This window comes from Neomonachus schauinslandi, chromosome 5 (assembly GCF_002201575.2).
Source record: "Neomonachus schauinslandi chromosome 5, ASM220157v2, whole genome shotgun sequence".
Classification (NCBI taxonomy): Eukaryota; Metazoa; Chordata; class Mammalia; order Carnivora; family Phocidae; genus Neomonachus; species Neomonachus schauinslandi.
Window position 1 is genome coordinate 51,755,923 of NC_058407.1, and position 16,523 is coordinate 51,772,445.

At 39.5% G+C, this 16,523-nt stretch overlaps 1 protein-coding gene across 2 annotated transcripts in view; it reads right to left on the reverse strand.

The window, feature by feature from the left end:
• The window catches only part of SRGAP1 (SLIT-ROBO Rho GTPase activating protein 1), a 264,777-nt gene that overhangs the window by 112,459 nt on the left and 135,795 nt on the right, over positions 1-16,523 (reverse strand). For both annotated transcript variants that reach the window (XM_021678635.1, XM_021678634.1), the window contains exon 3: positions 14,900-15,062. In XM_021678635.1, the coding sequence (XP_021534310.1) occupies positions 14,900-15,062 (163 nt within the window). The remainder of the gene's footprint in view (positions 1-14,899; positions 15,063-16,523) is intronic.

Here is a 16,523-nt window from a genome sequence, read left to right on the forward strand (position 1 = left end):
AGCATAATAAGAATATATTTATTAGCATGGAAAGGATATAATAATATATTTTCTATAGTATATGAACCTGAGTCTACAAATTTATTACCAAAGCCAACTGTCTTTCTCTCCTGTGGCAGATGTCATGGGCAGGGATCCTAAGCCACACTGCTTCTCAGTGTGACCAAAAGCTTCTATCGATGGCACCACTGGCTGAGGTTAGGAGTAGAGTCTGTGGTGAAGCAAACTAGACCACATTGTGTAGGGAACCACACTGTGTAAGATCTCCGTCTTAACAGCTCTGCGGTAAGAAAAATCCAGGGACTGTTTACAGAAATACATCAATTAAGTAGATTTGTTCATTTATAAGTCATCCATTGAATTAGTAAGCAAAAGGCAGAGATTCTTTGAGATACTAATAAAAGTTCACTGATTCATGTACTCACTCATTCTACCAGTTCCTATGAGTATCTTCTATGCGTCAAGGTTAGAAAAGGAGCTTACATTCAGATAAACACAACCATTTCAATTCAGTCTGATTTATGCTTATTCAAACAATCTAAACCAAGTAAAATCTCTACATACAAATCTTGAACCAAACTCAAAATTTAATAAACTAATCAATCTTCAAGAATTTAACCTAGGGGCACCTGAGTGGCTCAGTTGGTTAGGCGTCTGCCTTTCGGGTCATGGCCTCAGGGTCCTGAGATGGAGCCCTACATTGGGGCTCCTTCTCTCTCTGCCCCACCCCCCTCCCCGCTCGTGCTCTCTCTCTCAAATAAATAAAATCTTAAAAAAAAAAAAAAAAAAGAATTTAACCTAAATCAGAATCTTCCTTTACAGATCTGTATTTAGCTTAAAACTAATAGTACCATCTCAGAACTACAAGTGGTCTACAGAACTAACCATGTATTTAAGTAAAGGATGGAAGAAGAAACAAATTCCCACAGGTAAGTGTCTTTTCATCAAACACTTGGCTCCTTGAATACAACCAGAGAAATTTAGAAAATATTTGTGGCTAGTGGGCAAATGTACATGGGATGACAGCCTACCTGAAAGATGAAAAAAACCCCAAAACCTTCAATATGGTCTAGGGTCAGACTATTTAAATAGCTTTTACTTCTCTGAGCTGTTTTCTCATCTGTAAAATAGAGAATATTAAAATATCCAGGGGCGCCTGGGTGGCTCAGTTGGTTAAGCGTCTGCCTTCGGCTCAGGTCATGATCTCAGGGTCCTGGGATCGAGCCCCGCATCAGGCTCCCTGCTCCGCGGGAAGCTTGCTTCTCCCTCTCCCATTCCCCCTACTTGTGTTCCCTCTCCCGCGTGTCTCTCCCTGTCAAATAAATAAATAAAATATTTTAAAATAAATAAATAAATAAATAAAATAAAATATCCAGTTGACCCCTGAACAATGTAAGTTTGAACTACATGGGTCCACTTACACGTGGGGTTTTTTCAATAAAAACAGTACAGTACTGTAAGTGTATTTTCTCTCCTTTATGACTTTCTTAATAACATTTTCTTTTCTCGAGCTCATTTTATTGTAAGAATACAGTAAATAATACATATAACATACAAAATATGTGTTAATTGGCTGTTTTTGTTATCGGTAAGGCTTCCAGTCAACAGTAGGTTATTAGTAGCTTAGTTTTAGGAGATTCAAAAGTTATATGCAGATTTTCAACTATGAAGGGGGTTGGCACCCCTAACCCTCACGTTGTTCAAGAGTCAACTGTATACTTCCTAGGATTCTTAAAAGGATTAAATGAGATAGCCACTGTTTGTGCCCAACAGAGTATCTGGCACATACGAAGAACTCCATAAATGTAAGTTCTGTCATAATGATGCTATTATCAGCTCAGTGTCATATCCTTGTTTCATCTCATAAAGTCACCCTCCATTTTTCTAAATGCTGACACAAGTGTATTCATAATGACTTTCAACTCGGTATGTCTCAGATGGTCACTTCAACATAATTCAAGATTTACTTTCTAGAATACTTAAATTTTGTTTGAGGTACTATAGCAAGGAGGTAAAGTCCATTCCAAAGCTACAACAAAACAAACTCCATTGAGCTCCCCCTTGCTGACATCAGACTGTGGTAACTGTTAGAATGTCTTCCTTAGGCTCAGGAACTTGTCTCCCCTCTTATTCTATCATTGGTCTTAACTCCTGTAGACTTACAGAGCTAGTTAATTGTAAGCTATCTTCTATATGACAGGTCTTCAAATATGTGAAGACAGCTACTCTGTCCTAGCTAAGGCTTAAGTACTTTCTTTGTACTCAACATTCCCAGTGTCTTTATTCCTTACGGTGACACAGTTTAAAGAAATCAGATAGCATTCTCCTTGCCCCCCAGATTATTACTGTCTTGCAGCTAGTGGTACGAAAGACACTTTCTTTATACTTCAAGGGGTGGAGGCTAAAATCTTGAAAGGATTATTAGGAAACAACACCCCCCACCCCTGTGACTTACAGTCATTTGCAATTGCCCTGTTTTGTGGAAGCAGTCCAAACCCATGTCTGTGTGGTTATTATAAGCCCAGGAATCTTGGAATCACTATTAGATTATTTTTCTTTTCCAATAGGGTAAAGAGCCTACTGGAAAAGATAAAAGAGTAAAAGCCTTAAGAAAATCTGACTAGGACAGACCATTTATAAAACAACAGCAACAATAACGAAGCATTCAAATAATTCTCAATCTATGCAGATGCACACTTTTTGAAGACAGTATCATTATAAGCATTGAACTACTCTCTAGCCATAATTCATGACACAGCAAAAATGACCAGCCAGATTAACAATGCAATAGCTTTCCCCAAGACCAGCTTCTTCTCATTCCAATTTACTCTTCACAATGCTTTCAACAAACAAAGCTGATTGTGTCGTATCCCTGAGTAGAAGTCTCTCTTGGTTTCCTTGGTTGCTTAGATGACAACCTACCAATTCCTCAAGCTAAGAAAATTCTTGTACTCCAATCCCTTGCACCCCAAATATGCCTTTCTAAATCTCAGATAGCTGTTAACCCACTGTGTATGCTTCTCCAACCTATAGGCTACGTTCCTAATCCCAGCCAGCTGTGTAACTGATGTGAGGTTTAGGTTGAGGCAAAAAGGAGGTGACCTAATACAATCTTTACAACTCACTACTGTTAAGAGTTAGGTAGATGGGGCCACCAAGAGCCCTACCTACCATCATCTTCCCCTACCACCATTTCCTAGATATGTGCTAGGCTTGATCAGAATCCCAGGACCTTGTTCTCTGCTGTTCTCTCTGTATAAAAGAATGCACTTGTCCTAATTCCTCTGTAAAACGTAAGTTTAAGATGATGATCAAATGCCACTCTGTGAAATCTTCCTCCATTTTCCTAGGCAGTATGCCTTACAATCCCCTCTGTGCTCTTGTGGTCTTAGGTCCTTTCTCTGTAAGAGCAGTTACTGATTTATAATGTAATTTTTATCTCTATACATCCTATCCTTATTAGATTATGAGCTCCCCTGGTGTACTGAGGATTTGTGTCTTACTCACTTTTGTAACCTCAGAACCCACCATTGTGCCTGTTGCACAATGATAATACATGTTTTTTGAATGAATAGTAAAATAGAATGTCTATTTTGTTTTGAAAAAGAAAGTTGATTTCCCTAAAGTTTCAGAAAAAATGAAAAGAGAAAGAAAAGTAGAAGTTACAATGGATTTGTCATAACTGTTCAGTGGAATTATAAGACCTTGCCAAATAATAAAATATTATTTTAGTAGACCCCTGCAATATCCATCTTAAGAGCTAAAGAGATGAAATTTTTATGGGCATGTTTATTCAAGCCAGTGCACTAAGCCAATTATGAGTCTGTGGTCACTTAAATCTATCAAAGTTTAAAAAGTAAAATGGTGCATGTATTTATTAACTATCAATTATTGAACATTACTGGTTTTCCCCAATCTATATAGTTCACATATTCAACATCAAAATTTTTTATTTTCATAACTTTCTAGGTTCATCTGACAATGTATTTAGTTGGCAAAATTTTTGCTTGTCTCTATTTAACTGCTTCTCTAATAAAATTTTTTTTTCCCTTTGAAATCAATCTGACAGACATAATCAGTTCTGTTTGTAATGCATATTTTGGGGTTGTTATAATTCAAGGTATCACCAGTGTTTCTTAATTCAAATATTTACTCTATGTGCAATATCCCCCAATATGGCATTTCCTACAGCTGCTAGAAATCTTCTAGAATCCTACAATGTGAAATTAAACATAGTCTTCAAATGGTAAGAAGCCTTGGCTAGCAACCAGAATACTGTTTTCAGGTTGCTTTAGAATTTATGGATCTCAACTGCAGACACCTCGACATATGGTAGGAATGTTCTCTCCTCATCGGTTCTTTACTTAAGTCTGCAATTTCCTTCTAGGATAAGGAGAATGGTAAGAATTCAGAGCCACAGGGCTCCTTGAAAATGAATTTTATTAAGTGCTGATCTTTTATAAGTAACTGAATGGTATTTCTGAATGCTATTTTTTTTTAAGATTTTATTTATTTATTTGACATAGAGAGAGAGAGAGAGAGTACAAGCAGGGGGAGTGGCAGGCAGAGGCAGAGGGAGAAGCAAGCTCCCCACAGAGAAGGGGGAGCCCGATGTGGGACTCGATCCCAGGACTCCAGGATCATGACCCAAGCCAAAGGCAGTCGCTTACCAACTGAGCCACCCAGGTGCCCTGAATGCTATTTTTTACCCCTCTTTATGGGAGGTAAGAGGCTGGGTACCTTTTGACCTACTCCATGTTTGTTAATTTAATCTAGAGTTGTAAACCCTGTAACTGAAAAATCAAATTGGAACATTTCTTTAAAAAAAAAAAAAAATGTGCTTGGGAGAATGGAGGACTCAGTAAGAATCAATTGTTCTCAACTTAGGCCAACTCCTCCTGCCCAGGGACATCTGGTATTATCTGAAAACATTTTTGGTTGTCACAAATGGTAAGGTGCTATTGGCGTTTAGTGCGTAGGGAAATCCGGTCATCCAATTCTTGTTCTCCCATAAGTAAGGTCTCATTTTTTCTCTGGCTGCTTCCAATATTTTTGTCTTTAGTTTTCAGTTTGATTATGATGTATTTGGGTATTGACTTTTAAAGATTAATTCTTTTGATGAAAAGCTTGCATTTTGTTGAGCTTCTTAAATGTGTAGGTTTCTTTGCCATATTTGGAAAGTTTTCTTGCAATTATTTTTTCAAATATTTTTTCTGCATAAACTCTTTTCTCCTCTCCTTCAGGAGGGACTCTGCAGTCTGCTGATACAAATGTCAGACTTTTGGTATTGTCCCAAAGGTCCATGAAGCACTGTTCATTTTTTCAAATTTTTTCCCTGTTGTTCAGATTGGACAACTTCTATGAATCTGTCTTCAAGATTAACAGAAATTAATCTGACTCGTCCCTCTGTTACCTCCGTTCTGCTATTGAACCCATTTAGTGAGTTTTAAAAATTTTGGTTACTTTCTGTCTTTCCCTTCACTTCAAAAATGTTTGTCCTTACTTCTTGGGACATTTTTATTATAATTGCTTCAAAAGTCTTTGGTAGATAATTCCAATATTTGCATCAATTCAGAATCATCTGTTGATTATCTGTTCCCATGTGAACTGAAGTAATTCCTGGTTCTTTACGTAGCTGAGTAATTTTGGACTGTATTCCAGATATTCTGAATACTATGTTATGAGATTTGGAGTCTTATTTAAACCATATGAAAAATGTTGATATTTTTGTTTTATCAAGAAATCAACCTGGTTGGATTCAGGAAGCAAATTCTGACCAGCCTTCCACAGGTTGTAGTTTCAATGTAGGTTCTGTTTTCAACATCTTTGTAACACTATTTGGATCTGTCCTGTACATGTACCATCCAGTGTTCATTCTGGAATCCAGGCAGTGGTCTATCCCTTGGCTCAGCTCTCAAAATCTACGGTAGGTATACTGCTTAAAATCAGACCTAAGCATATCCACCTCAGGGGTAAGCTGAGGATTTCATAAAGAACCTTATGGGGAATGCCTAGCTGGCTCAGTTGGTGGAGTGTGTGACTCTTGATCTCGGGGTTGTAGTTAGAGCCTCACACTGGGTGTAGAGATTGCTAAAAAATAAAATCTTAAAAAAAAGAAAAAAAGACTTCATGGGATTGTTTTTTTAATCTTCACCATCTCTGTAATCTCCCTGGTACTTTCTGGTTCCTTGGGACACCCCTTTTGAGTCCTCTGACCAGAAAGCTTGTACTTTAGTTTTTCCACTCTGCCACAAACTTCCCATGTGATTTTCCTCTGATTTCTGGTTCTTGGGAAGTAGACTGCATATAATAGTGTTGCTTAAATCTAGTCGTTGATACTGGATCTTGTTGAAATGCCTTGAAATTTCTGTTATGTAGGTGACACTCACCTCTGGTTTCTAGTATAATGTAAATATTCATTATTTACTCATTCAATAAACATTAACTGAGCACCTACTATGTGCTAGTCAGTGTTTCAGTGAATGATACAAGGATACTTCCATCGGGAACTTACACTTAAATTGAGGGGAAACGAAGTGAATAAATATTAAGTAAATATACAATATGTCAAAAAGAGATAAGTGCTTTAGAGAAAAATATAGTGAGAGAAGGGAGGTGGGGGTGCAGACTCTCACTCAGAGTAAGGTGGGAGCCAAGAGAGTGAGGAAAGGAGTAATGAGATCTGCTTGAAGTTAAAAGGATTGTTCCAATTCATATATTTGATAAGTCATTTCAAAGGTGATTTGGGAGGTAAGACAGTTGGGGGTCCATGTGCAACCTGCCATCTTGCTCAGAAGCTCCCTGATACCATGTCTCTTCATTTTAACCATCTGAATTCTGTATGTTCAAAGCACAGTTTTCAAGTGTACCTGGAGAACAGGCCAACTCTTCATTAACAAACAGCATTTGGAGTGGAATTAGTTACTGTTTATAGTAACCCACTTTTTTTTTTTTTTTTTTTACAGCAAACACTGACTCGTATACTCTGGGCCAAGTTTCTTTACGGGTTTTAGTTTACAATAAATAATTCTTTTCTTGTGCATCTTATAAAATATGTTCATTGTACAAATATCAGAAATCACAGATAAGCAAACAGAAGGAAAAAAGGTAACTTAGAAATATTCATTTAAAATAATTTTGGTCTATACAACTTCCAGGTTTTTTTTATTATTTTTTAAAGATTTTATTTATTTGACACAGAAAGAGAAAGGACAAGTAGGCAGAGCGGCAGACAGAGAGAGAGGGAGAAGCACGCTCTCCACCGAGCAGGGAGCCGGACACGGGGCTCGATCCCAGGACCCGGGGATCATGACCCGAGCCAAAGGTAGCCGCTTAACCGACTGAGCCACCCAGGCGCCCCCATTTTTTTTTTTTTAAAACCACAAGTAAGTCTCAAGGGCTTTTCAACAACTGTTCTCCATGTAATTATGGGCTCAACCACTAACAGGAGAGCGTCAGGACCACCGTACCACGCTGCATGACAAAATGTCCAAGTTTGCTCATGTCAGGTTTTCAATTCTATCACTTTCCAAGGAGACATACATATATCACCTGTTTAGTGTCCTCTTTAAAAATCTTTAATAAAGCTTCTGAACTGATGATGGTGAAGGCTATTATCTAGTAACTCACCTGTTAAATTTATAGCCAGGTCAATCACACGTGTCGTTTTGTCGCTAATAAAGGCAACGACATCAGTGCAAGAACAGCAGCACTGACAACTGTTAATTTTTAAGTACTCTGTGCTAGCCACACTGATAAGTGACTTACAAATACAAATTAAAAACATCTTCTCCAGTATTTCAGAAAATTTCATCACTGTAAGACATCAGAGTTTAGTTTTGACTTACTTCCAGAAAAATGAGCTAGCCATAGTCAATAAAACTCGAGAGAACCAGACAGTAGTGTTTGCTTGAACTATTCACACTTATTTATCCAGGTCCCATCAATAATTAAACTGTCCCCTGATGCCACCAGCATTCCATTTAATTCTTCTGCTACACCGCACTGAAATGCTCTGAAAAAAGTTCCTCTTGTTATATTATTTATTACTATTGCACTAGCAACCGAAATTACATGTGGTAGCTCTCTGCTAATAAAATAGGAAATTTATTTTTCAGGAAATGGATTACTCATTGGTAAATCACAGCTATGACCATCTTTACTCCAAAAAGGCAAAAGATAAAAATTCATCCAAAGCATGATACTCTAATACCACTCTTTAACCTAACAATTCTACTTCAAGGAATATAGCATAAGAAAAAACACTATAGGGGCGCCTGGATGGCTCAGTCGTTAAGCGTCTGCCTTTGGCTCAGGTCATGATCCCAGGGTCCTGGGATCGAGTCCCGCATCGGACTCCCTGCTCAGCGGGAAGCCTGCTTCTCCCTATCCCACTCCCCCTGCTTATGTTCCCTCGTTATAGCTCTCTGTCAAATGAATGAATGAATGAATGAATGAATGAATAAATAAAAAAGAAAAGAAAAAACACTATAGATGTGTGAAAGCTTGAAGTGTCCAACAACAGGAAAAGAACATGGCCATGCAGATAGTGAAACACTATGTGGGCATGAAGTATCCTGTTTTAAAGGCTTATTTCCAGACATGGAAAATGCTAACAAATTTTACATGAAAAGGGCAAGTTCCCGAGCTATCTGCAACAAAATCTCAAATTCTGTAAAATATATGTATGTTTGTATACTACACAAATATGTTTATATATACAAATACTTTTGAAAAGATATAGCCCAAGATATCAACCACAGGTAATGTTAATATGGAGAATTATTTCCATTTTTTAATGTTTTCTAAATTTCTACAATGAATATATATTTTTATATTCAAAAAGAGACTCTTTCATATACGGATTGGTAGTTTTCAGATTTTTTAAAACTCACGGAACTTTTCTTTAAAAAAGGTTAGAGTGTTAGAGATCTGTTGTAGACTGGTATCTTTTACTGACTTATATTAAAGACTCTGAATGTTTTCAACGGTCTAATTGACAATGCAACATTTTTTCCCTAGGAAATGTTTTTGTTTTCTTTCTTTTCATACTGGGGTATTGAAGTAGAATATGACTGGCCTTGATCAAAATAGAAAATGAATACAAATTTCCAAATTTTACTAGTAATGTCTCCTTCCTTCAGATTGGGCCACACAATCAATGATACCCAAGGTATCATTAATTCCTGTGCGTCTGATAACCTACAGCATTTATGCCAAAGTGGAGTAATTCTCGGTGGTCTGGGACCAGTCTCTGCTGCTTTGAATCCCTGCCTGTAACTGGATGATGGGCAGATTTTGCTGCCTCACCCAAAACTGTCATTCTTCAGATTTTCGTAAGCAATGAATAGGGCCAAGACCATAGTGTCCCAATTCTAAGAAGTGTCTTACCTATGCATTGAATAACATCTCCAGTTACCATGGAAAAATACCAACAGAGTCACCACAGTACCTCTGAACTAAGACATATGGGCAAAGACAAAATACATACCCACTAGCTTGGCTCTACAATTTATATCTTTGAGTCTTTTATTTCCTCCTCCCTGAAATGTGAATTATAATACCTGTTCACGGGCAGCACACGTGAACAAACTGTGAAAAATGCAGAGCACAGTGCTTGGTGCACAGTTAAAATTCAGTAAGAGGGAATGTACAGATGTCATTATGATTGGTGAAGAAATAAACTTATACTTGTACACATATTTATGCAAACCAAGGAAGGACAAAAACATGAATACTCTGAAAACAATCCATGGGGAAATGATAGACTTGAAGATAATTTAAAACACACAAAGATAACTTAGCATATTCAACTGCTACCATTTTACTGTGTTCCCTCTAAACTACACACTTCTATTAACATTCTTAAAATTGGGAAATAAGATCATGTGATAAGGTGCTTAAATAAAGTGATTACTGCAAGCTGGCTGTGTCCTTTCCTGCAATTATGACTGCTGACATTAATTACATTTTTATGTGTAGCACATGATCTGCACATTTTCTGGCTGCAGCACCAAACCAGATGCAGGACACTCTCTTTCAGCATGAGTAATGGAAAGAAGGCAGCAAAATCTCATCACTTTGGGAGGTAGGGCTGGAGAACAGGGCAAGAAACACCTCGCCACCTCTTGTTCTTTGGGAAAGAAACAAGGGCTTGTAATGAAACAAACCCATGTGTACAAGGAGGCTCCAATTCCCGACCTTCTCCTAAAAAGGGCAAGCATAAGTTAAGAGAGTAAAAGCAGAATCCTGCCCTGTCCATATCAAACAGAGGGTCTGGAATTGAATAACTCTTACTGTTGAATGAATGAAGAAATCAGTGAAGCCTCCTCAAAGTTAAGACTCTCCACGTGAAATAGCTGTGGGGGGCTTCAGAGGCCCGGGGTGGAGGTGGGGGGTGTTGACTAACACAGATATTCACTGGGTTATTCTCTGATTTCCCACTCACTGATGAAATGTGAGAACCAAAATTTTAATTTGGCTACAAGCAAGGACATTGGGAGGACATTTCCCAGAATGTGCTTACAAATATGGTTTGGAACTTCCTAAGTGATATACCAACAATGTGTAATGATCTGGATGTGTTCATCACAGATGTGCCATATATTCTCCTTAGAATGAGGACACATCGGGCACCTGGGTGGCTCAGTCGTTGGGTGTCTGCCTTCGGCTCAGGTCATGATCCCAGGGTCCTGGGATCGAGTCCCACATCGGGCTCCCTTCTCGGGGGGAAGCCTGCTTCTCCCTCTCCCACTCCCGCTGCTTGTGTTCCTGCTCTCGCTATCTCTGTCTCTGTCAAATAAATAAATAAAATCTTAAAAAAAAAAAAAAAAAAAAAAAGAATGAGGACACATTTAGTATAATGGCTTGAGGAAACATTTAGTATAATGGTACAGAATAAGGGTTTAGAATACAGACAACAATAAAGATAATAGCTAAAAATTACCGAGGACTTCTTAAGTCCAGACACTGGGCTAAGTGGCTTTTCACGGATGACTCAGGAATCCTCCATACAATTATCTGAAATAGATTACTATGTCTGCTTTACAGATGCAGAAACTAAGGCCTAAAAGGTTTACAAATACTCCCAAGTCCACACAGATACTAATAGTGACAAAGCCAAGATTCATAACCCAAAACATCTGATTTCAGAGCCTAAAAGATGAACCACTACGTTATTCTGACCAACAGGATTCATTTACAGTTCGAAGGGCCTAAATCTGAAATAATCAATATATGAATAATTGGGAATTGTTTTTTAAAACACTTTTCACCGTTTATACCTGCTGAAAACTCTAACTAGCTCTGACGTGATTAAAATTTAAGTCTTAGGGCACCTGGGTGGCTCAGTTGGTTAAGCGACTGTCTTCATCTCAGATCATGATCCTGGAGTCCTAGGATCGAGTCTCGCATCAGGCTCCCCCTTTCATACTCTCTCGCTCTCTCTCTCATTCTCTCTCTCTCAAATAAATAAAAAAAAAAAACTTAAAAAAAATTTTAAGTTTTAAAGCTATTCCCTACATGTATGCATGGTATAAGTGTCTTCCTATTATGTCCATTTGGGCACAAAAAACATTCCTAGAATTACCTGCTCCAGACTCTTTATTTGACAGAACAGTTTGGGTAAAAGGATTTTCTACTGCTGGCTAGACTGAATACAATACAGCTACGTAAGAGGCTGAACCTGTCACGCACCCAGCGTCTATCTGGATCTCCATACAGACATGGGGATATTTTTTAAAAATGAGGAAGTCTCAAAATCCTCTCCCAAAAAAGACAAGCACTGTGCTAAGGACTCCAAAATAGTTCTAAAGGTCACTTCAGACTAGCTCTGATCATTTCTTTCTATTCTGATAGAAAATATACTTCTGGAACCATCATAATGGAAGAAGAGCTGGACTGAAGAGAAAGGTTTGGTAATCAAAAAAGGAAAGGAAAAAAAAGGCAGAAAAGACGAGTCTTGCTTTTTAATCTAAAGGGACCTAAAGTTCTCCTGACTCGATAGATATGGATTTAGCTTCCTGTTCTTTTAAAAGACAAATGTGTCCTAGTGGGCTGATCTGGCTTCTCAATAAGCTCAAATCTCTCCCTTTTGCCCTCTGCCTCTTGTACTTTCTCTTTCCAGCAATAATATATGGAAAAGTGGGGTGTGTAGTGTGCTGGGTTTGCTTGAGAAAGGTAGTATTTGACACCTGTAATTGTAATGACTAACTCTCCAGCTGGTTGGCAATGGTTAGAAGACTGTTCACCCCACTAAATGCCAAAGCAACCAGGAGTCCCCTATAAACAGCATTCCAAGAATTATAATTCTTTTGAGTCCCAGGAAATCTGGAAAGAAGAGAACTTCTCCGGAGCAAACAAGCAGGCGTGTGTGTGTGTGTGTGTGTGTGTGTACACACATTTGCGTGTTTACTGTACATTCCCCAGACTCTTTCTTCAAGAGCCAAGAACTTATTCCCCCAACAATTGGGAAACTGGCTGCTGGCTGCTGAAACTCACAGCTGATCCCTCTTAGAGATTTACCTTTGGGAACCACCCTCCACCAAAAGGAGCTGCTTCACCCTAAGATTACTCAGCCCCTCCCCAAGGGTAGCTCAAATCCAATGGCTGCAAAACAAAGGCGAGGCCTCCTTGTCTGGATATGACACAACTCCAAAGGACCATCCCAGCTCCAGAGCTGCCTGAGGTTCAGCTTTTCCCCCTCTGCCCCATCCTGCCTTACCCACTCCCTTCAAGAGTGGACAGCACTCTCTTGAAGCTCTTGAATCATTTCCCAGGATCGCAAAGCAAGTAAGCAGAAGAGCTGGCATTCAAATCCAAATCTCTTTGACTCTCAGTCCCAGGTTTCTACCAACTTTATCAAGCCCTAGACTTTGATTTACAAAATACATATCCTTACATCTTAGCAAGACATACAAAGCCCCTTTCTGTAACAACCGTCCTTCCTACCCTCACATCCCATCACTCAACTCCCATGTGACCCTGGCCCAGTGACATCAAACTCTTTCCTGAACATGTCGTATTACTGCTTTCCCTAGAACACTTGTCTTTGTCTGCTTGATGACCACTTCCTTCTCCTACAGGTCTCACTCCAAGTACTCCCTCTTCTGTGAAGAATTTCCTGACCCCCCAGGAAGGTAGTAGATCTTCAGCTTTGAGCTCCCACAGCGGGTTGTGTTTCCCTTAGCCTGGTAACTGTTAATTACCATAATGAGTTCCATGCAAGCAGGGACGTGTCTTTTAACTCCGCTTCCTCAGGCATTTTGAAGATGTTCTGTTGAATAGATAAATAAATGAATTCGACTGAGGTGTTGGCTGAGACGCCCTGGCTGAACGGATGGCAGCCTTCCCACGACTAGAAGCAGCACACAGCGTCATCCAAATTTGGATAAAATGTGACCTTCTTGAGCACGAGGACTGGTTTTTGTCCTCTATGTAGCTTTTCCAAGACCTAATACCATCTCCTGCTCATAGAAGATGCTCAAAAGGCCCCCAGTGAACTAAATGAGGCTTTGGCTGAAAGGGCTGACATCTGAGAAAATCACTTTCATGGCTCCATAAACTATTTTTCAAATTTCTATTTTTTAAGATACATTGGAGCCTTTCTCTACCTGTTCTCTCTCTCTTTTTAAAAAGATTTTACTTACTTATTTGACAGAGAGAGACACAGCAAGAGAGGGAACACAAGCAGGGGGAATGGGAGAGGGAGAAGCAGGCTTCCTGCCGAGCAGGGAGCCCGATGCGGGGCTGGATCCCAGGACCCTGGGATCACGACCTGAGCCGAAGGCAGACGCTTAACGACTGAGCCACCCAGGCGCCCCTCTACCTGTTCTCTTTTTAATAGGTTCTTCGAAAAAAATTTTTTAAGTTCCTCCTTTGTTTGAAACATGCAATTTTTTTTTTCCCTATTTCACAGAGCAAAAGAGGACCTGGAGTTTGCTGAATTCCATTTCTGGGTCAGAAATAGAACCTAACGTGGACAGATCAAACACAGCTAAGAGGTTTTCCAGCTGGCCTGCTTAACACTACATCTTTGTTTTCAAGGGCCCCTTTGAAACATAAATATGTCATTAAACTACAAGGTGGGGTTTTCCCCCCCACTTTCTGAAACTAATGCTTACTTACAGAATAGAGTATAGATATTGGTAGAGGCCCCACACAACACGAGCACAATGCTGAGGAGAGGTGGGGAGAACCCTTGTCCTATAAACATAAAAACTGAAAGCAAGTCTTACTGGGCGAGTAGCTGCATTCCCCACACAGGATATGGTCCAATTCTGTGACTGTTCTCAACAGCAATGAAATTACTGAGCTGGCTGAGAGTAGTAACAATGATAAGAAGGCTTAAAAGCCCAGCTCCTATTTTGTAAATGGATTTGGGAAGGAGGAAGCTCTCTGGCATGTAAAAGCCTGAATTTTCTGTGCCCTGTGGGATTTTCTTCATGTCATCCTCTTACCACCTCCACTGCTAGTCTGTTGAGAGCAAAGAAAAAAACCATGATAACATTTTCCCAAGAGAGGAGCACATCTGGTTATCCTGTCCTTCACAAGTGTCTGATCATGTGTGAGCCAAACCACCAAATCTAAGGCTTTTCCCCTCTGGTTTGATTTTTCCTAACTGCAGGCAATGTGTTCCTAAGGTCGGAGGGGCAATCCGCAGGTACATCTCATTTCACAATTTTGCTCACATTGTTCAGGTCGCAGATTCAGCGACTTACAGCTCTATATGTATGCTGCGCAGGTTAAACTTTTTATTCTGTGTCTTTAAAATACTCCTTCTTTTAGCTAAAAATCATGGAGTACAATTAAGGAACGAAGGCACCAATCCCTTCTCAGTCGTGCTAATGGTTAACAGGGGTTATGGGAAAGCATACGGCAGCAGGATTGAGATGGAAAGTACCTTTTTAAACATCCTGGTCGAATCCTCACTTATCTGCATGAACCGCATAATCACATTGTTCAGATAGATGTCACTCAAAGTTGCATGGTCTTTGCTCTCTCTTCTCACTTGGTTCAGAAGCAGATACCAGCAGTTTACTGGAGACAACAAGTTTTGGTCTTTCCTGAGAAGTGAAGAAAAACAAAATTACCATCAATTTTGAAGCTGCCCCAACCACCTGAGGGAAGTCACCAAGGCCCACGAAGAGCCACAACAGATGAGTATTGTTGCTCTTCTTCCTACTCAGGGCATTGCTCAGAGCTCCTCAACAGCCAACAGAACAGTCTTCTACGCCAGGATGGCGGAAAGCTTGGAAGGAAAAACTTGGACCAAGAATACCAGTCAAAACCCACACTCCTGACAAGAGCCATGGGACCTTGGGATACACAGTCATCAGGCATGCTTTCAGCTTTAAACACCCCATTGTGAAGAAAGTAATTTATATTTACATAAAAATCTACTGACTACTGTCTCACAGACTGTGGTTCGCCAATGCACACAGAGTCTGCTTTGAGTGTCCAGTCTGAAGCTGGAAAAGAGATTTGGCTAGGTATGCTTTCCATGGAACATACATTTGAGGATTATTTATTAATCCCCTGATATATAAACTCCAGCTTCCCAAAAAGTGTTCCGGGGAATCACAACTTTACGTTGTTGGAAGGCTCATGAACAGAACCAAGTTTACTGGCTTATGACTTGTCATTAAACTGTTTCACATTTGTAACTACACTTTGTTTTATTCTAATATTTTCATTTTATTTTTTTAAGTAGGCTCCACACCCAACATGGGGCTTGAACTCACAACCCCAAGATCAAGAGCTGCATGCAGCCAGGCGCTACTACTTGTTTTATTCTAGATAATAAAGCTAAAAGTGAATATAAACAACAAAAGACGACTTGTAAAAAATCTTAAAGAAAACCTCCAAATAAAACCAGTAACTACCTGGGATGTTACTGCTTCAAAAAAAAAAAGTACAATGCTTTCTTTTTTAATCTAACTGGAAAATGACGAAAAGGCACCAGAAGGCTTATCCTAACTCAGGGACACTACAGCCATGTGTATCAGACATGTTATCCTACTATTCACGATCATTTATGACTCTGAATATTAATTAAGTTAGGAAAGAAATCATTAAGTCAGCTCTTTCTGCCTGTAAGTTCCTCAGATTCAGGATGTGACACTGAATCAAGTCAAGATGCTCTGTAGAAGAAAGAGGAAGTAGAGGACGGAAGCGGAAGCAGGAATAGGCGCATGGGGGAATGTCCTCTTCTAGGGTCCTAGCACTGGCCCACACTAGAAAAGTCTCCTGGCAAACTAGAATTACAGCCCAACCTAGAGAACCTCCTTTTTTTCTCAAAGCCATCAAGTAAGGGGCACTGGTTCTACAGCAGACAAGAGCCCTTCTACTGACATTCTCTATCCAGTCAGCCCAAGAGATAAAGATCACCTTATTATATTGACTTTTATGTATGTCCTTTATGCTGAAAGGATATGCTCCCAAGAATACATTCTTTGAGAGCATTTCCTACTTTGACAACATTTCCTATGTTTTTATATCCTGAGTACCCTCCCCATGGTAAGCAT